General features: G+C 48.4%; 7 protein-coding genes across 7 annotated transcripts; 4 read left to right on the forward strand and 3 right to left on the reverse strand.

Moving 5' to 3' along the window:
* Positions 1-771: 771 nt before the first annotated feature.
* Positions 772-3423, forward strand: N7483_010273 (uncharacterized protein; the record flags this gene model as incomplete). The annotated part of the gene is made up of 4 exons (XM_057093700.1): positions 772-864; positions 923-1828; positions 1878-2154; positions 2207-3423. Coding segments are annotated over 4 exons (2493 nt in total), but the record flags the coding sequence as incomplete, so codon positions are not given.
* Positions 3424-4202: 779 nt separating this feature from the next.
* N7483_010274 (mitofusin) lies at positions 4203-7196 on the reverse strand (the record flags this gene model as incomplete). The annotated part of the gene is made up of 4 exons (XM_057093701.1): positions 4203-4564; positions 4621-6695; positions 6759-6807; positions 6884-7196. The coding sequence occupies 4 exons, from the start codon at positions 7194-7196 to the stop codon at positions 4203-4205; spliced, it is 2799 nt and encodes a 932-aa protein (XP_056939672.1).
* Positions 7197-7481: 285 nt separating this feature from the next.
* N7483_010275 (ESCRT-III subunit protein DID4) lies at positions 7482-8412 on the forward strand (the record flags this gene model as incomplete). The annotated part of the gene is made up of 5 exons (XM_057093702.1): positions 7482-7487; positions 7543-7757; positions 7827-7887; positions 7959-8219; positions 8284-8412. 5 exons carry the CDS (start codon positions 7482-7484, stop codon positions 8410-8412), a joined length of 672 nt encoding a protein of 223 aa, XP_056939673.1.
* A 649-nt stretch (positions 8413-9061) lies between these two features.
* Positions 9062-11253, reverse strand: N7483_010276 (mRNA decapping enhancer EDC3; the record flags this gene model as incomplete). Its single annotated transcript, XM_057093703.1, has 3 exons — positions 9062-9309; positions 9362-11023; positions 11139-11253. 3 exons carry the CDS (start codon positions 11251-11253, stop codon positions 9062-9064), a joined length of 2025 nt encoding a protein of 674 aa, XP_056939674.1.
* A 481-nt stretch (positions 11254-11734) lies between these two features.
* N7483_010277 (DEAD/DEAH box helicase) lies at positions 11735-14134 on the reverse strand (the record flags this gene model as incomplete). The annotated part of the gene is made up of 3 exons (XM_057093704.1): positions 11735-12551; positions 12610-13028; positions 13085-14134. 3 exons carry the CDS (start codon positions 14132-14134, stop codon positions 11735-11737), a joined length of 2286 nt encoding a protein of 761 aa, XP_056939675.1.
* A 258-nt stretch (positions 14135-14392) lies between these two features.
* N7483_010278 (PPIL2 family peptidylprolyl isomerase) lies at positions 14393-16254 on the forward strand (the record flags this gene model as incomplete). Its single annotated transcript, XM_057093705.1, has 3 exons — positions 14393-14402; positions 14465-14481; positions 14572-16254. 3 exons carry the CDS (start codon positions 14393-14395, stop codon positions 16252-16254), a joined length of 1710 nt encoding a protein of 569 aa, XP_056939676.1.
* A 1045-nt stretch (positions 16255-17299) lies between these two features.
* ptcG (type 2C protein phosphatase PTC1) lies at positions 17300-19250 on the forward strand (the record flags this gene model as incomplete). The annotated part of the gene is made up of 2 exons (XM_057093706.1): positions 17300-18760; positions 18816-19250. The coding sequence occupies 2 exons, from the start codon at positions 17300-17302 to the stop codon at positions 19248-19250; spliced, it is 1896 nt and encodes a 631-aa protein (XP_056939677.1).
* Positions 19251-19461: the final 211 nt, after the last annotated feature.

The following is a 19461-nucleotide window of genomic DNA, read 5'->3' on the forward strand; positions in this document are numbered from 1 at the left end:
GAGTCTGATGTGGTTTGTTGTGTTTTGTTGTCGCACCGACTCGCACGACGCGTCAAAAGTTTGCCCGGGCCCGAGGTAAACATTTATCAACTACGGTAGTATTTCACCAAATACCGTAGTCGATCAAATACCCAAACAAATACTCATATCGTCTTCCAAGGTTTTTACAGTATTCCACACGGTATTTGACTCCAAATACGGTATTTGGAATATATAAGCGGCCGACCTGGTACTACTACATAGTAGCACATGAGATAGTATGTACTAGTTAATATAACATTGAAGTGCTATATTCATACCTTGGAAATAGGTATAATACATAGCATACTAGTACTATCAGTTCAAGTTGACATCATGTGTATAAGAGTAGGTCCACGGGTATTGAGTAGTATTCAAATGTTGATATGATGATGATAAATTTGCCCAGGTGATGATACTACTAGTAGTAGCACTTCCAAGGTTCCAAGATTGAGAAGAATACTAGTATAATATTCAAGTTTGAACCTTCCAAGGTTGGAACTTACATACTAGTACTTCAAATGTTCAGCACATACGCATCTTTAACTTGACAAGATTGAACTAAAACGTGTAGATCATCCGGCGCGTGCTCCACGTGATCCTAGATTATCGCGACGCGGCAACCTTGATTTCCTCAATTGATCCCACTGTCAATGTTATCTGATCCAGTTACGAGGTAGTGGATGTGGTCAGTCATGAAGGATGGGAGGGATAGTAGCTTCGGGTGAGTCGAAATTTGCTAATCATGCGAGCAATGAATACACTAACCAGCTGCGCGCTACAGACAAGGAGCACCCGCTCGCGGGCGCGGTGATATGCTTCACCTCTGTTCCAATGGAGAAAAAGGTAGGGATAAATAATCCATAAAAAATCCGAATACCCAGACTGACGCGCCTGGAACTAGACTCAGCTCGCCAACGCTGCGAAAGAAATGGGCGCCATTGAACGACCCGATCTTACCTCCGAAGTCACCCACCTCTTTGTTGGATCGACCGACTCTGCGAAGTATCAATTTGTCGCGCGTGAAAGAAACGATGTCCTCGTTCTCCAGCCGGGATGGATCGAAGCTGTGCGCGAGTTATGGATGCAGGGAGAAGACTTCGACATTCAAGCCTTGGAAAAAGAGCACAAGATACCTGCTTTCTTTGGTCTTACGCTCTGTATCACCGGATTTTCGGATATGGGGCTTCGGACGAAGATGAATGATATTGCCATGGTGAACGGCGCAGAGTTCAGGAAAGACTTGACCAAAAGCGTTACACATCTCGTGGCACGGACTGCGGAGGGAGAGAAATACAAGTTCGCAACACAGTGGGGAATCAAGGTCGTCGCAGAAAAGTGGTTTCACGACTGCGTTGAGCGTGGAATGATCCTTGACGAAGAGAAATATCACCCACTGATGCCAATGGACGAACAAGGTATTGGGGCATGGATTCGACCTTCGCTCACAGCAGACGGTCAACCAGGGAAACCAAGACCTGCTCCTGGAGGTTCATCAGATAATCGACCAAGGAAAAAGCTACGGAGAACCGCTAGTACGAAACTTATTGGTCAAAACGAGAATATCTGGGGCGATATCATTGGGGCTGGTTTCATGAATACCGAGACGAACGAGCAAGTTAATAACGATGACAACGAAGAAATGGATTCACCTCCAAGAAAGCCCGTTATCCAAGCAGCCAAATCCTTTGCGAGTGAGTCGGCTTTTGGGGATTCCATGGAGAAAAGTCAGCGAACGATGGCACCCAAGGCCCCGGAGGGCTTCCTCAGCGGCTCCTATATCTATCTTCATGGGTTTTCTTCCAAACATGTAAGTGCATTTTCAACTAGTATCTAAGAATGCCGCTAATAGTTCACAGGTAGGAATTCTGCACCGCCATCTTGATTCCAATGGAGCTCAATGCGTAGAGTCACTGGCCGAGTTCTCTCGCCCGAGTATCCCAAAGACGGGCCAGGGTCTTTACATTATGGTCCCATACCAAACTCCGAGAAAAGAAGTTCCATCAACAGATGACATGGCCTTTGAATGCGACGTTGTGACAGACATGTGGCTAGAGAAGTGCCTACACGCACGTAAACTAGTTCCTCCTGAATCTCACATCGCCAGCACGCCATTCCCCAAATTTCCAATTCCAGGTCAGTGTTTGTGAGATTTATAGGTCGAATTCTTTATATTGACTATAAGCAGGACTTCCCGGAATGCGAGTATGCTCAACTGGATTCGGTGGAATTGATCTTCTTCACCTCTCCAAACTGGTCAATCTGATGGGAGCGAAGTACGACGAGGTTCTGACGCAGCAGGCATCTGTTCTTATTTGCAATGACCCCCAGACTGCAAGTGTGGACAAACTGCGGCACACCAGGGAATGGGGTGTCCCAGCAGTCTCTGCAGATTGGCTTTGGATATCTATCAAATCCGGTCAGAAAAAGCCCTTCGACGCATACCTCGTACGAAAGCGGACATCTCAACCAAGACTCAGCGAAGAAAGACCTGGTGCTGCATTTGCCAGCGAGGCCAATGATCAAGAGAGCGACAACGCAAACGACGCAAAAGCACAAAGCTCGAAAGAGTCTACCCATAGCAAGACACCTGAAAACTTGCAAGTAGCAAAGCAGAATCGGAACCGAATTATGCCTATAATTGATGATGGCTTCTCAAACGACGCAGAAAATGATGCACCAATGCCCTCTATCCCAGAATCTCGATCTCCAACCCCAAATACGACAGAAAACAACCAAACGGAGGAAGAGTCTACCTCTGAACAACCACAAGAAAGCCCAGCAAAGCCCGCTGCACCATCTGCGCTGGACACTGCGCTCAAAGGACTGCTCCAACAAGCACAAGCCGCAAAATCCCGGCAACAAAAAGAAGGCTCAGCCACAACAACAGATGAGGACGGGTTTCCACACCGCAGAAAACGGAAACCCCTTCTAGGCCGTGCTATATCCCACTCATCCACTAAACTACTCGACAACCCCGCTGCACCATCCAGAGCTAGTTCCATAGATACCCTCAACGACGACGGTCTAGGAGCACCATTGGACAGCGGCGATCCAACACGAGATAATTCCCTATCTCGTACAAACAGTCGCATCAACGACCAAAGTCTCTCCTCGATGTTTAGCGGTGGTGGCGGGAAATTTGATTTCTTAGCTGATAAGCAGCCCTTACTTAACGGGAATGAGGAAGACGAAGAGAATACCGTGCCCCAGATGACACAGCTGGATTACGAGGATGCCGATGCAGCTGCTATGCGCGCTGAATTCTTGCGTGATGCTGGAAAGTTACCTAGTAAGTCTAAAGAGGCTGATACTGGGATGTTACTTGGGGAAGCAAGGGAATTAGAGGATGTTGGTTGGGGATCTAGACGGAGGACGAGGAAACATCCCAGGAGCGAGGATTGATGATTTGGAATGGGATATCTTGTTTGCATTTCTTCGAGTATGGTGTTCCTGGTTTCAAATGGTGGTTGACGTTTTATGGACCCTGCCTGTAACATCATATCATTATCGTGCATGGCTTTGCATCGCATCGCGAATGGCGCTGTTTTGGGTTCTATGGTATTTGGTAGTTAAATGATTTACTTATCGATATTTTGTCAATGAAATTGCATTATTACAATGCCTCTTATTCAATATAGTTTGTAATGACGCTGGTAAGGTCAAATTAAAACTGGAAATAATGCACTTAGCATATCATCATCTCAAAAGGTTGTAGTTTCAAGCTGGAGCGGACGCATCGAAACTTGAGGGTAGCGTAAAAAATCTTAAATCTCAACTACCTGTACTTGCAAATTTATACGTTCCTTTGCTGGGACATCTTGAAGCCATTGTAGAGCTACAAGCTGTCAAAAAACAATCTTTAGATAGAAAGTCACAACGTCAATTCAGATGGGAATCTTGGGCTAAACTTGGAACGACTCCGATGCACACCGACACGCCACGTAAGGAAAATGGAAAGGAAGCTACACCACAGAGGCGTCGTTAAGGTAAATGGAGCATGACAATAGAAGAAACCACATGAAGAGAAGGGATATCGAGAGTGGGATAGAGAAGCCATGAGAGGAAAATTGTACATCTTAGGTTAAGAGAATAGAGGGCAGAGAAAGAGTTGCCGAGGAGCATGTGGGTACAGGGTAGTGAAAGATAGAGTTGAAGACTGTTGGTACATGGGAATGGGCTTTTCATGGGTCATAAGCACCCATCGCGCCAGGAAGGGGGCCATCGAGGTCGAGGTCTTCGACGGAGCGGCGGTTCTCAGAGCTGTCGCGGAACAGGTTTGAGAAGTACTTGGTGGCAACTTCGCTCTCCTGCTTGACCTTGGCGACCTCCTGCTTACGACGAGCAAGGTCCTCAATGTCCTGAGCTAGGCTAGTTTGCAGATTCTTGGCTGGAAGACGAAGGATACGTCGGACTTCAGTCGAGATGCGGTTGGCATTCGAATGGACATAATCCATGTCTTCAAGCGCCACCGCAATCTTCTTGGAGATCCGGGGAGGCAAAGTCGTTGGGATGGAAGAGACCACATAGGCGGCAGTCAAAGCAGCTAGTTTGATATTTTTAGTATTTATTATCAAAGGACTGTTGAGGGGGGTTACTCACCAACTGCAAGGACACCGGGAAGGAAGAGCCTGCGCACGTTGTTCGGACCAAGGAGCTTAATCGTGCTGAGTGCGCTATCAACCCAGCTGAAACCTCCGAAAACTCTGCTTCCAACCACAGTGACTGCGGTCATCGCGACACCAGTTCCAGCCATCTTCTCCTGGCGCTCCCATAGACCAGCAAGGTCGAAGAAGTCCCAGAGTTCAACTTCAGTATCGACCTGTCGACCAAAGGTGTGACGACGACCACGTCGGAACATCAAGTCTCCTCGGAAGTTGAGCGCACTGAACTTGTCTTCCCCGACGTGTAGCAAACCAATGTTTTGGATAAAGCCAACACCCTGCACGGTCTTGTCTCTGGCATAGTCCTCACAACCCATCACAGCCGCAGAGATCTGGTCCAGCATGGCGAGTTTGATATCTTCAGCGTATTTGAAGGCGGAAAAAAGACCAGGATACTCAACACCCAGATTTGCCTCAGAGACGCGCGCAATTGTATCAGACAACGTGGAACGAGTGTGATTGTAGACATCGTCACATGAATCGTCGATAGCTCGATCCACACCTTCTGTCAGTTCACTCTTCTTCCGCTTGCCGTTCTCATATGCAGGCTCAAGCTCCGCTAGCTCATCAGTAACCCGGGTAAGCTCGGATTGGGCCACGTCACGATTAACAGTGGCAAGCGAGTTGATGTCAGCAAGAAGGTTCAGGAGATATGTGCGAGCAGGAGCAAGTTTTGACCGAGAGCGTTTCTCAAGAACAAAGCGTCGCAAAGCACCTTCCAAGTTTTCAAAATCCTGAATCTTTTCCTTCTCTTTGGCTTTACCCTTGCCCTTACCCTTTTTATCGTCATCGTCATCATCATCATCGTGAGGGTCTGAATCGCCACCATCACCTCCACTGCCTGAACCAGATTGTGATACAGCCCCAGCAGGAGCAACGGGGATAGCGTTACTTGAGACAAAGTGCACCAACTCAGCAGCCTCTTTGTACGTGCGAGGACTGAGTTTGCCCACTTGATCCAAGATCATACGCTCACAGCGTTGCTTGTCTCGAATCTGATCAAAGCCGTTCACTACCATGAAAATGTAGGCCTTCTCATGGGCAGCATTCAGAATGAATTCCTTCGCAGAAAGGGTGAAGTGGTTGGCGGCAGACACTACAAAGACAACGACATCAATTTCTTCTTGGCGTGCAAAAACTGCTGTTGTCTTCAAAGAGTCTGAGTTCAAGCCTGGAGCGTCGATCAAAGCAATATCAACCACACCGTTGTTGAGAAGAGACTCGTCAATCGACCGCACATCCTTAACATAAACCTTGCACTGCATGTACTTAGAGTTATCGATGACAATGTCCTCAAGCTCCTTCAGGGAGTAAACGTCGTAGGTACGTTCATCGTTACGATCATATGGGATCTCTTTGTGCACGGCGTGCACTTCTTCAATTCCACCATTCTCACGGGCATCAAGCACCTCACAGAAAATGCTAGTGCAAGGTTGCTGGTCCTCAGGTAACACTTTACGGCGGAGGAGGGCGTTGCAGAATGTGGACTTGCCGGCATTAAGATCTCCTGTGATCAGAACCTTGCTTGAAGTGTCTTCAATTCGGTCCCGCAGAGAAAGCAGATGCTTGATGCTTTGACCAATCTTTCCATCCAGTAAAGAAGCTATTGAAGCCTTCTCCAAAGAATGTACCAGTTCCGCCTGAGACAAAGCTCCCAGCTTAAGGTCAAGTTTGAGGATCGAAAACTCTTGAGCGATCTGTGGAGTGATCAATCTGGGCTCCGCCGGTGCTCGGCGTTCAGCAGCAGCACTAGATTCACCAAGATCTTCTCCGTTCATAGTAGTTGAAGCCCGCTTTAATTCGGGACGAGGGCTATCGGGTCCGTTATCATCCCGTCCCAGGTCTGACTGGGCGCGTTGTACTTGCGGATGTGGTGAGGGTGATGATGGCGCAGTTTGAGCATTTTGGACCGATGGATAATGGGCAGGCCACTGGCGATTCATATCCTGTAATTCCTTCAGTGTTTCGACAGTGCGGGAAATTGCACGACCGAGCTTTGTGCGGTTCGAGTTACTAAAAAGAATGCTGTCAGCATGCTGGGTACGTGCAGAACAAATCCGGAAGTTATTAACATACTAGAGAAGTTGATGAACATGATTTGCGACAACTTGTCTTTGGTGTTCGGCTGTTGCGCAATGAAACCAAAATGATTAGCAATTCATTCCCGTTATTCCCATGATTAGCAGTCTTCCATCACTTACCAGCCGGATTGTACTCGCCGGGACGGTTGGGGGTATGCGCCGGGGTTGGTCGGTCTTCCATAAGCCCAGCACGCCAAGAGGCATTCAGATCTTCGTTTGTGGCCTGATCATCGGCGATGCTGCCCCCGTAGCCCGAGTCGTGGCCGAGCGAGGTCATAAGAGCGGTTGCATTCTCCGAGGTCGACCCATTACCCACGGTCATATAGGCCGGCGGGGGTTGAGGTTGGAAAGGATTTCGTTCTTCTTCTTCACCAGCAAAACGAGATGAGGCGGACCTTGAGGAGCCCCCACCGGGAAAATAGTCCTGACTCATGACGCGAAAGGAGTGTGTTGGAAAGCCATCCGAGGGTTATTTGTTTTCGAGAACAAGAATTATGGCCACTGAATAATCAATTTCCAATAAGGTGACGTTCAGGCTAAAAAGGGTTTAGGGCGTGCATGTGACCCCGTAACTTACAACTTTATTGTGACCGGTATCTTACATGATTGATGTCACTGATCTGCTCCCGGGGCTCGGTCCTAGAGACAAATACGTTCCTTCTTGACTTGCTTCCTTCTAAACCACTTTGCTGGTGATCGCACTTTATTGGTCTCCAATATGAATGTATGTTGCCACGGTCTTTTATCTCCTTAATAAATATCACTAACATACGCGCCAGATCGTTGAATGGGCCCTTGGTAAGCGCATGACGCCCGCAGAGCGTCTACGCAAACATCAACGTGCCTTGGATCGAACACAGCGAGAACTGGACCGAGAGCGGACAAAGCTAGAGAACCAAGAGAAGAAATTGGTTCAGGATATCAAGAAGAGCGCTAAGAATGGTCAGATTGGCGCTTGCAAGATCCAGGCCAAGGATTTGGTCCGGACACGAAGGTATGTTTGGTTCCGCAGCTCTCTTATGAGGAGTTTCACCCCTGGACTCTAACTGACAGAAATCAACAGATATATCCAGAAATTTTATCAGATGCGCACACAATTACAGGCCATTTCCCTGCGCATTCAGGTACGGCCAGATCTACACAACCCCGCCCCCTCCACATTTCCCCCAATGACGCTGACAATTGTATTTCGCAGACGGTCCGAAGCAATGAACAGATGATGCAGTCTATGAAAGGCGCTACCATGCTCCTTGGTAGCATGAATCGACAGATGAACCTCCCGGCATTGCAACGCATCGCTATGGAGTTCGAACGAGAGAACGAAGTCATGGATGAACGACAAGAGATGATGGACGATGCGATCGATGAGGCTACAGGAATGGAGGGCGAGGACGAAGAGGGCGAAGACATTGTGAAGGAAGTCTTGGACGAGATTGGTGTGGACTTGGGTCAGGCCGTACGTTTTTGCCCCCACTTTACCACCGGATGACTATTTACGGATATGCTAACACGAGTTCTAGTTTGGCGAGACCCCATCCGACATACAAAAAGAATCAGTTGGGGAGACCCGAGTTGCACAGGCTGTTGGTGGTGGGGGCCATGCAGATGACGACGATCTCCAAGCGAGACTGGATAGTCTTCGACGATGATGACGATCTTCATGCTTTCTTTCTTCCCTATTGGTTTTATTGTGGTCTTGTCATTAAACCCCCTGCGTCCCCCTTGGCTTTCATAATTGCCTGCGTATACTTAGCGTATCATGAGATTTTCTGTTTGCATATAATTGCTGCCTTCCCATATACAGATTGGATGCTGCTTCTACATACTAGGCGTTCACAAACCTCAAAAAACGTCAAGTTGAACCCCCAGTACTACCCAAGCAACAAAGCGGGCCTGCCTACCCACTGCTAAAGGGAAAGCGGCCTCTAGAATTCCTACTGCAAGTAGTAGCTACCGCGTAGAGTCTCAAGATGTCTTCAAGTTTGATCACATGGAGCCCTGGAGCACTTGAGTAGCAACTTCCATGGTCTTTGAAATCAACGACTGTACACTACCTAGCAGTATGAAGCTTTAACAACGCAACCCAATCTTGGAACACAATTTAAGTTCAAATGTTGATATGTAATTTTTTAATTTTTTAATTTTTGAGACATTGGTTAATGGATACAGAAGATAAGACCATAAGTTCGCTAATGATACATGTCCATATTTTGACCCGCCAGGTCTGACTCCGAAAACACCTAAATAATTTTCATCCAGAAGTATTCACCCATGAAGGAAGCGAGTAGAGATTTTGGTTCAAGCAATGGGTGGCTGGTAACGCAGTGGAACTAGCCAACGATTGCCGAAATCAATACCGTGTCGACGACGAGTGCCGTACTTTCGCCACACGATCTGTGGAATACCGATGTCGGCAACAGTCACACTCCACGAAAGGCCCTCACCAGATAGAAGAGCATTGAGAACTCCAGTCTTGGGTGCGCCGAGGCAGACAACCGAGGAGCTATTGACGCAGAGTCGACCACCATCAACTGTGGTAATATCACCTGTAACAGTTTAGTTTAGACCTCAGAGAACATAGTGTATTAGGGAACATACCAGTTGAAGCTGACATGCCAGATGGGATGTCAACCGAGAGAATCTCCTTGTTGCTTCGATTAACCCAAGAAATCATTTCAAAAGCGACCCCCTGGTCATCAGTTCGAAGGTCGTCGAATGCAAGATGCATGCCAAACAGGGCGTCGATCACCAGATCAGGGGAGAGATCAGAGGTGGACAGACGAGTCGAGACGTCCTCCCACTTCAGTGCACGACCACCAATCTTGCGAAAGATGTCCAATTGTTTGCGGCAGTTCTCCAGTAACTCGGTCTCTTGACCGAGAAGACAAACGGTGACCCGGTGGCCACGGTTACGCAGATGACGAGCAGCAGAGATGGCTCTTGCGCCTGTGCGATGATTACCCGTAATGAGGAGGATGTTTGGCGCAGCAGCATCACTAGTTAACATAGAAACCGCCGCCTCGGCAATTCCACGACCAGCATTCTCCGTGATGACCTCCTCGATCAAACCAAACTCCGTGACTGCGATTTGTTCGACTTCGAGAGTTTGCAGTGGACTGACAGTTGGGCAGCTACGGTTCGTGGTCGTCAATCGCAAGGATGCGCCTGCGGCATTGGCACTCACCATGGGAGACACAGAGGAGCGGCCCGGATGAGGGCTTGTAGTGCGAGAAATGTTCAACTGGCTGCGACCAAGTACATTGATCTGGGGCATCACAGGTTGTCCGATGATAGTGCTACCCTTGCGAGATGACTGAATGCGCGCAGATGCCCGAGATCTCTCACGTCCGGAGATGTTTTCACTGCTGTGTCTGGCATCGCTAACATGCTCAAGATCATCGCCGGTATCGCTATTCTGGGGGCTATCCAGGACATTCTCGGTCCAGTGAAGATTCTTGCCACCATTAGTTCCAGGCTTCGGAAGGCGATTGAAGCTCACCAGGCGGGCCTCATCAGCGGTGGTATCGTCATTCCTGATCTCCTCGAACACTCGGCGTTTGTCAAACTTCGAGAGATTGCTTTGGAAGTCGAATTCGCCCAGCTCTTGAATATCGGTTGCATCTTCCGTGGCCCAACCGCTAGCATCATCGGCGTATGACTGACGTGTCTTCTTCTTGCGGAACTTAGTGGGCTGGCGCGCCTGGTGTTCGGGCGATCTCTGGGCCGCGGAACCCATGGGCTCCACGAAGGCAGTCTGACGCCAGCCCTTGCTCTTTGGGTTGGTGCTTGCAGTAACGCCATGCTTAGGCACAAAATTGCCCTCATTACCATGTCTGTTACGTCGTGCGTTTTGCTTTGCAGGGGTCAAGTTTTGCGCAGCCTGAAATTCGACATCCTGCGGGCCACTCTGGAGACTGTCATTCTTTGATTCGGCATTCAGTTCAAGATTGCTAAATGGCTCCGACAGAGATGCAGTGGCTGAGGCAGTGGGTCGATCTGTGCCGTGAATGCCCACATTGAGTTGACTGGATTGATTGATAAGGTTGGAAGGGGGCTTAGCGTAGCTGAGAATAGCCGGATCGACAAAGGTAGGTTGTGGAAGGGGAGGTTGAACTTGAGCAGGTGGAATAGTTGTAACCGTCTGCGCCGATCCCTGTCGCTGCATAGCAGTTTGGTCTGTGACTTGCAGCAGAGAGAGATCATCGATCATAGTGGCATCCACCGAAAAGGTGGGGAGCTGTTGACCATTCCACAGAGTGACTGCAAATAGCAGAGTCAGTCGGATTATCATGATATACATATGGAGTTGGGACGATGAAATTCAATATTGCGACGGATTGCGACGGACTGCAACGGATTGCAACGGAAACCATACCATTGTTTAGCAGTAAATTTTGCCCGACCACATTAGCAACCTGGCCCTTTAGCTTCCCGCCGACCGGCTGCTTCAGGGTCACGAGGACATCGTAACCGATGAATTCGGAAGCCATTATCGCCAAATCCACAGATGTATCCCATTCACAATTGGGTCATCTGAGAGGTGGCGTGGGGTCAAGCTGACCGTTGGGGGTGACAAGGTGATGAAGGTGGAAGCTGGAAATGAAAGCTCAGGCAGCTTCATAGACTGAGGAAATCACGTGTGGCACTTATCGATAAGAAATGTGGGGGATAGATAGAAGTTGGGATGAATATCGAGGGGTTAACCCGCTTGGAAGGTTGGTAGACCCAATGAAAGAACTACATATTACTTTTTCTTTCATTCTAGGTATTTGAATAGATGCTTGTTAGTTCACATTGAGTTCAGAATAGTGAAAATGACATAGAGGTAGAAAGAGAAAAGGGTTGATTGATTGAATCACTAGGAGATATGATCAAGGATATCACTATGGAAAATTGATACAACAGTATGAAAAGGAGGTCCAGAGGATACTAAGGCAAATAATGAGACATTCATGTGACAATTCTGTGGCCTCACAAGGAATCGAGAAAGTCATCATCAAATTCATCGGTAAGTTTCGCCTTCTTCGCCTTTGGCTTAAGCACCTGGTTGATTGATACCAAGTTCTTGTAGAACTCTGTCACCTTGGCATGAACCATCACTTTCTGGGGATCGAACCGGGTGACTTGTAAGCCCTCCTTTGTAGTCGCTCGACTAAGAGCCACATAAGCCTGGCCCTTCTCAAAGACTCGGTTCAGGTCGACCTTCACACGCTGTAGGGTCTGGCCTTGCGCTTTATGGATAGACAAGGCCCATGCCAGGATCAATGGCACTTGTGATCTTTGAGCTTGCACTTCTCCATTGGGCAGCTCAATTTTCCATGCTTCTGGTTGGCATAGTAGATGTCTTTCTGTACCATCTGGCTGAACAAAGCAAACAAGAGGCCACTGTCGAGCAGGGGCGGCTCCTGGTTCCTGGTAAGCCATGCCCTTGAGCTTTTTCCGTGCTTGAGCAGCGCTGTCTTCATCATCACTCATCTGACCATCTCCATTCGCCTGAAATTCGCTGTCATTGGTACGATACCAATCGAATTTGGCCTCATCCATGAATGCTACCACTCGTCCAATGGATCCATTCACAAGACTGTCTTCCATATTTTTGATCAACATGACCTGTGCGCCCTTCTTGAGCTTGATGACTGGAGGGGCCATGCAGTTAGATAGCAACTTCTCACGATATTGCTGATCTTGAATTGTCCCGGAATCAACGGCGTTAAAGGTCATCATTTCACCCGAAAGCCTGGCCATGCGGGCGGAATTTGCATTTTCGACCTCATAGCGAGTTGGAAATCTGGGTTGTAAATGTTAGTTCAAGCAGTAGGGATTCAATGGAGGGGTATCATTCATACAGTTCAGTTGCATCCAGCTCATCGTGGAAATTGAGTGGCCGGGAAAGCTTGCGGAAAGCTTCAATCGTCGCAGGACTGATTTTACCAAGTCGCAGTTCGTTCAGCATTGCCGCAAATTCCGGGTCTCGTTGACGGAAGACATGAGTCAGAAGAATGGTGTGTTGAATTGTGGTATTCCATGTAGCTGCAGCAAAGGAGAACTTTGCTTCTCGGTTGCTCCCTTCTGGCACAGGAGGCAGCTGGAAGAAATCTCCAGTCACGACCAGTTGAATACCTCCAAATGGTCGACCATTGTTTCGAATGCGACGAGCGATTTCTTCCAGCTTGTCAAATAGATCTCCATCAACCATCGACACTTCATCAACAACGAGAACCTTGGTACGGAGCCAACGGTTGCGGGCCTTTTGGTTCTTCTTGATCTTTTTTTTTGTCAACAACAATCCATCTCAATATAATCAAAAGACTGATCATTTACCTTTTTGACCAATTCTGGTACTGCTTCCTTGCCTAAACCAATGCCGGCGAAACTGTGAAGAGTGACACCTCCAATATTACAGGCAGCCAATCCAGTTGATGCGGTAACTGCAATTCGATCCGGTTCCCGTTTGTATTTTATTCGCAATTTTTTGATAATTTCTCTCATGAGCACCGATTTTCCAGTACCTGCCGAGCCCGTGAAGAAGATACTCTTACTGCGGTCCACAACAGCTTCAAGAACAGCGTTCTGCTCATCACTAAGTACAGTAGTGGGCAGAGACTGGCTTGGTTTGGAATGCGAAGCTGCCGTTTCTTGCATAGCATCCATTTGAGTCTTCTTGTATTCTCGTCTTAACTCCTTTTGCTCTTCCTTGATAGCACTTGCGCTCTTGTTCCAAATATCCGTGGATTTTGTGCGCTTGGGGGTGACGAAACTGGCTGGTTCCTTTGCCTGCAGCCATGGCAAAGTGCGAGCCTTTGGGGGAGCCTGGAAATGGGATGGAGGTGACGATGACCATGGAAGTTGCATGCTACTCGATGGAGGCGCGATTTCCTGAGACGCAGGCGGCAGGTCTGGGTATTTGACGATATCTGCAGGTTCCGTCTTATCGGTTGTCAGGTCAATAATTGGATAAGTCACCGGATCTGGCTTTGGAATTGTTGTCTTAGGCTTAGGCGGCACAAATGGGAGTGGTTCGTCGAGATCAAGATCGAGATCGTCGTCAAAGTCATTCTCATCGAAATAGACAGTGCTATGGAGAGAGCCGAGCGACCCTCCCCCACTGTTCGTCATTTCGATTTTCCGCTTGATGCCCACTGATTGGGGTAAAGGAGGAGGCTTAGAAGGAACCGTGGTGTTTGTACGGAGCATATTGAGATTGGACTGGAGGGGCTTGGAAGTTGTACCCCCAGGATGGTCGTTCACAGCTTTCTTGAACATCGCGCTCTCCGCGAGAACAGGTCGCGTTGTAGACGAGTACGCGGAGAGATTGTCAGAGATTCTTCGAATAACTTTTGAATATCGAATGCCCTTTCCAACGGCATGCATTAACAAAAGATCCCCAATCGTAATAGGGAAGGACAAATACTTCGGAGTAGATGATTGACAATTATTGGTTATCCTCTTTCTTTTTTGCGCGTGGATAGACGCGCCTTATCGGTCCGGACTATAGTGCCAGTTTTTCCAGGCCTCGATGTTATCTGCTATCTATAAGAGCTAGTCTCAAAACAGTTAGCTTACCATGCGTCATTCTCGCGATCTTTTTAACTTACAATCAACGAGAGACATACTAAGCTTGCATACATTATGGGAAAAGGTAAGCATCCGCTTGCTTTGCTGAAGGAATATTTGAGCTTGTACTGACAGAAATTTCAATAGGAACGGATAAGCTCTACGTATGCCCACCTCTCCCCACCCGCGATCTGGACTAATAAAATCGGATACTCGCGATTTCCAAACGACCGCTAACTTGAACTTGATCCTAGATCACACATTCTGAGTGGGCATCGGAAGATGCCTTCTCTGCCAGTGCGGGCGCTGGCGTTGGAAAGGCTCGAAGGGGAGGTCCTCAGGCAACATTTAAGCGTCTCCCCTTCAATTTCTGTTCTCTCTCCCTTCAACCCTTTGCGCACCCCGTTTGCACCCACTCAGGAATCATCTTCGACCTGACCAATATTCTTCCGTGGATTAAAAAGCATGGGACAAATCCGGTAGATGGGACGCCGCTAAAGGGTTCTGATCTGATCAAGCTCACGATTGCGAAAAACGAAGAGGGCGACTACGTCGACCCAGTGACCTACAAGGTTCTAACGGATAACACACACATTGTCGCGCTGCGCAATAGTGGCAATGTATTTGCTTGGGACACCGTTGAGCGCCTCAATATAAAGGGAAAAATGTGGCGAGACCTCGTTACGGATGAAGAGTTCACTCGCAAAGATATCATCACCTTGCAGGACCCGCAAAACATTGAATCTCGCAACCTCAGCTCATTCAACTATCTGAAGGAGGGTCAGACAGAATTTCTGGAAGAGCAACAAGCAGCTGCCAGTGTCAACACTAATGCGCTGGGGAGCTCGGCAAAAATATTGAAGGCGAAAGAGGCCGTTGCAAAAGCACGTGCTGAGAGGGCACAGCAGCAGGCTGGTGCCGCAGCCTCAAAAGCACTTTCAAAGACAGGAGGTACAAATGCGGCTGTCAAGTCTGGGGCAATTCAACCAGGAAAGCCTACCCCTTACAATGCTGCCAAGTTCACTACCGGAAAAGCAGCAGCTTCTTTCACCAGTACTGGACTTACCCCACACACATCCGCTGAGCTCGCGCTTCTATCAGAAGAAGAGTACATGCTGAAGCGAGGGCGAGTGAAGGCCAAGGCCTATGCTCGAATTGTCACCACTGCAGGACATCTGAACCTGGAGTTGTACCCTGAGTACGCTCCCAAAACCGTGTGGAACTTTATTCAATTGGCCAAGAAGGGCTACTATAAGGATGTAACTTTCCATCGCAATATCAAGGGGTTCATGCTTCAGGGCGGAGATCCCACTGGTACAGGAAGAGGTGGCGAGAGCATTTGGGGCAAATATTTCTCCGATGAGTTTGAGGGGCCTCTGAAGCATGATGGACGAGGCACATTGAGTATGGCCAACAAGGGCAAAAACACAAACAGCAGTCAATTTTTCTTTGCATACCGAGCTTTGCCTCATCTTGACCGCAAACATACTGTATTTGGGCGGTTGATCGACGATCCAACCCCATCATCCACCACTTTGAACACATTGGAAACACATCCAGTTGACTCAAATACCAATCGACCTACCCCTGAAGTCCGCATCAAAGATATAACCATTTTTGTGGATCCATTCGAGGATTTCCTGAAACAAAAGCGTGCTGAGGAAGCTAAGGGAGGCTCTGCTAGTGCTGCTGATGAAGAGGCCACTCAACAAGTTGATGATGACCGTATGACCTGGACTGGCAAACGTGTCAGAGGTCCTGGTGCTGAATCCACTGACAGTGCTGCTGGTGGAGTTGGGAAATACCTCAAGGCTGCATTGGCCGACCGTGGCGAAGAAGATGAGATTGTGGAATATGTTGATGAGGAACCCATCCCAGAGCCTGCTCGCAAGAAGACAAAATCTTCAAGTGGGTTTGGAGATTTTAGTTCATGGTAATATGATATCAATTCTGAAATCTTGAAGTTCAATTCCTACCTGCCCGCTGGCATTTTCTTTCACTTAACTGCTGATCATACATGTTTTTCTTTGTAAAATTTGGGTCCATAGTTACTAAAAGCTTGAATCCGATCTCACATTGAATAGTATGTCTGTTATTACTTAACCCTTTCAAGGTTCAAGTTATATGATAGAGCCTCTGCCAGTGTGCAGGGCCTGGAAGCGTGGAACCTCTCAGCTATATCCATCTCATACTACTACTGAGGCCTAGAGTGAGAGCTACCGATAGGCTCCACTCGTTGAAAGGACACTATTCCTGTTTTATTGACTCGTATATATTGAGTAATACATTAAAATATCAGTATTAAGTAAAAGGTTATCAAATCGTCAACTCCTCACATCTATTTATGACGTTCTCCAATAGTTCATCATAGTAAGATCCACTTCTCTCCTCCGTTCTTGGCTCCGCCTACGGCGCCTAGTGAACAACGGGGCGGAGTTGGGGGACCATTGCTTTCCTCATCCGGATCGCATCACCAGAACTCACTCTCTTCTTCTGTCCTCTCTCCCCCTATACATCCTTCGGCTCTGTCCCAAATTCAGGCCGTTCTCAAATCTTTCATCAGGAATTACCTTACACAAGTAAGTCATGATACTCCCTTCACTGTGTTCTCAAAGCCCCGGAGGTTCCGTCGAGTGGGGTTGGTCACCGCGATCGATCAGAGCGACCAGACGCGCTGGAACCCTAAATATCGGACAATATTCACCTTGCATGATGGTGATAATAACTCCATCGATCCCTTGTCTGCCAAAATATCTACATCGATAATGGCGTCCGAACCATTCGGTCCTATTGCTTGCCCCGCCCCATACAATGACGAGGGCCTTTCGCCTCTAACTGCCGCCCCCATTGCCCATGATGATCATCATGAATACCCCCCATTCATTGCCCAACGCCCTTCATTCTATAAAGAACTTATATTTTCACCCATTGTTTGATTTGATGATTGCGTGTTGTTTGGCCTAATTGAACTCTATACTAATCATGCTTGTGAACGCTCAGCCCGTGCTTCCGTACTCGAACGAGCACTCTACGTCAGCTCGCAAAAGTCGTCGCCTCTCTTCTTCCGGCCGATCTCAATACCGTGCATATTCAAATATCCTTGTACCATTCAAGGATACATCCAAGCTGGCAGGAAACAAGCGCCGTAGCTTCTCTTCGCAGGGTGGGTTGCTGAACAGAATGTTCAGTGGCTCCTCGAGCCCACCCAAAGACAAGTCAGACCCAACCCCAATTCCCCGAATCGACAACGACACGAGCCTTCAACCCGAAAACGCCAGTCCGCGTGACAAGAGGTTTTCGCCGCCTGGCTCCGGATTCTTTACTCGACGACAGAGCGAGGACCAAGCCCCTACTGGTGATAAAGACAAGAAGCGTCGCAGCAGTACCGTGACCAAGGCCGCCAGCTTTTTCAGTAACGCTAGAAACTCGCTGAGTCTGAACGGTGGTGGAGGTTCTCAAAGCTTCTCGGGACTCAGCACAAGTCCCCAGACCTCGGAAAGCCCGCTTCAGAGGCTGGGAAAGATGGACCCTGCGCTGAGCGTCCCACAGGGATCTTTCAACAATTCTGCAGGCGAATCAGCCCCAACTGCGCGCTCCTCATTTCGCGTAGGAGTGACTGAGGACCGGAATCGAAAATGTCGTCGAACAATGGAGGATACTCACGCCTACCTGTACAACTTTCTTGGAACGCCAGCCCCGACTGGACAAACCGACAAGAATGGTACTTCTCCGCCGAATGCATCCTGGCCAGGAGAGTTGTCAAACGTGGTAGAAACCGATAACGGCTACTTCGCCATCTTTGATGGCCATGCTGGAACTTTCGCAGCAGAGTGGTGCGGTAAGAAGCTGCATTTGATTCTTGAGGAGATCATGCGGAGAAGCCCCAATGCGCCTGTGCCCGAACTTCTCGATCAAACTTTCACCAGCGTTGATCAGCAACTGGAGAAGCTGCCTGTCAAGAACAGTGGTTGTACTGCAGTGACCGCAGTGCTTCGCTGGGAGGATCGTGTGCCAAGCTCACAGTCAGCCACCGGGTCTGCCGCTCTTGCTCTTACTGCCGCGGCCGCTAATAAGGCTGATACTGCCGAGACTACACCAACCCAAGAAACATCCATGGGCACTTCTATTCCAAAGTTGCAAGAAAAAGCAGTCCGCCAGCGAGTCCTTTACACTGCCAATGTGGGCGACGCCCGCATTGTATTGTGCCGTAATGGGAAGGCACTTCGACTATCATACGATCATAAAGGAAGCGATGAGAATGAAGGAAGACGTATCACTAACGCTGGAGGCTTGATTCTCAACAATCGTGTCAATGGTGTTCTGGCGGTGACTAGAGCTTTGGGCGATGCCTATCTTAAGGATCTCGTCACAGGACACCCTTACACTACCGAAACTGTCATCCAGCCTGATGCAGATGAGTTTATTATTCTTGCTTGTGATGGGGTAAGCAAAAAATTCTTTCAATAGTTTCTGAACTAGTTTCTAACATTTTCTGTAGTTATGGGATGTCTGCACTGATCAAGAAGCTGTTGATCTTATACGGAACATCCAAGATGCTCAACATGCCTCGAAGATCCTGGTTGACCATGCGCTCGCTCGATTCAGTACTGACAATTTGTCCTGTATGGTCATCCGACTTGACACGAACCGGGTCAAAGATGTCGTCACCAGCAAGGCCGAGCCCATTGGTGTGGATGGAGACCCAGCCACTGATGTCCCTCACGGCGTGAGTGAAGCGGACAAGATTGTTGAAGATGCACAGAAGATCATGGCTAGCCATGGGATACACGACCCAGAGACAGAGAAGGAAGGAAATGCGATTCTCCAAAAGATGGGCAACGATGACCAGAAGGCACGAAATGATTCGTCTTCTAATGCCTTGCCTTCAGTGGATATTTTAAGCCCGAGCAAAACAGACAAGAATGCGAGCTGAGTGGATGAGAAAATCCGGTCCCTTCCAATCTCCAGGACCAGCGAGCAGATGAATAGACCGCGCACATACTTTTTTCTTTTCTCTCAATGCCCCATGCGAGCACAATAGCCGGGCGTGGAACTCTGGAGTTCCTAGCCCGGCGCTTTTCCCTGCTCTATTTTTCCTTTCTGATTTACATCTGACAACGGCGTCATTTAGTATGAAATACGAC

The sequence above is a fragment of the Penicillium malachiteum genome (genome assembly GCF_028827825.1).
Source record: "Penicillium malachiteum strain IBT 17515 chromosome Unknown utg000005l:1.0-9002435.0:326005.0-9005861.0, whole genome shotgun sequence".
Classification (NCBI taxonomy): domain Eukaryota; kingdom Fungi; phylum Ascomycota; class Eurotiomycetes; order Eurotiales; family Aspergillaceae; genus Penicillium; species Penicillium malachiteum.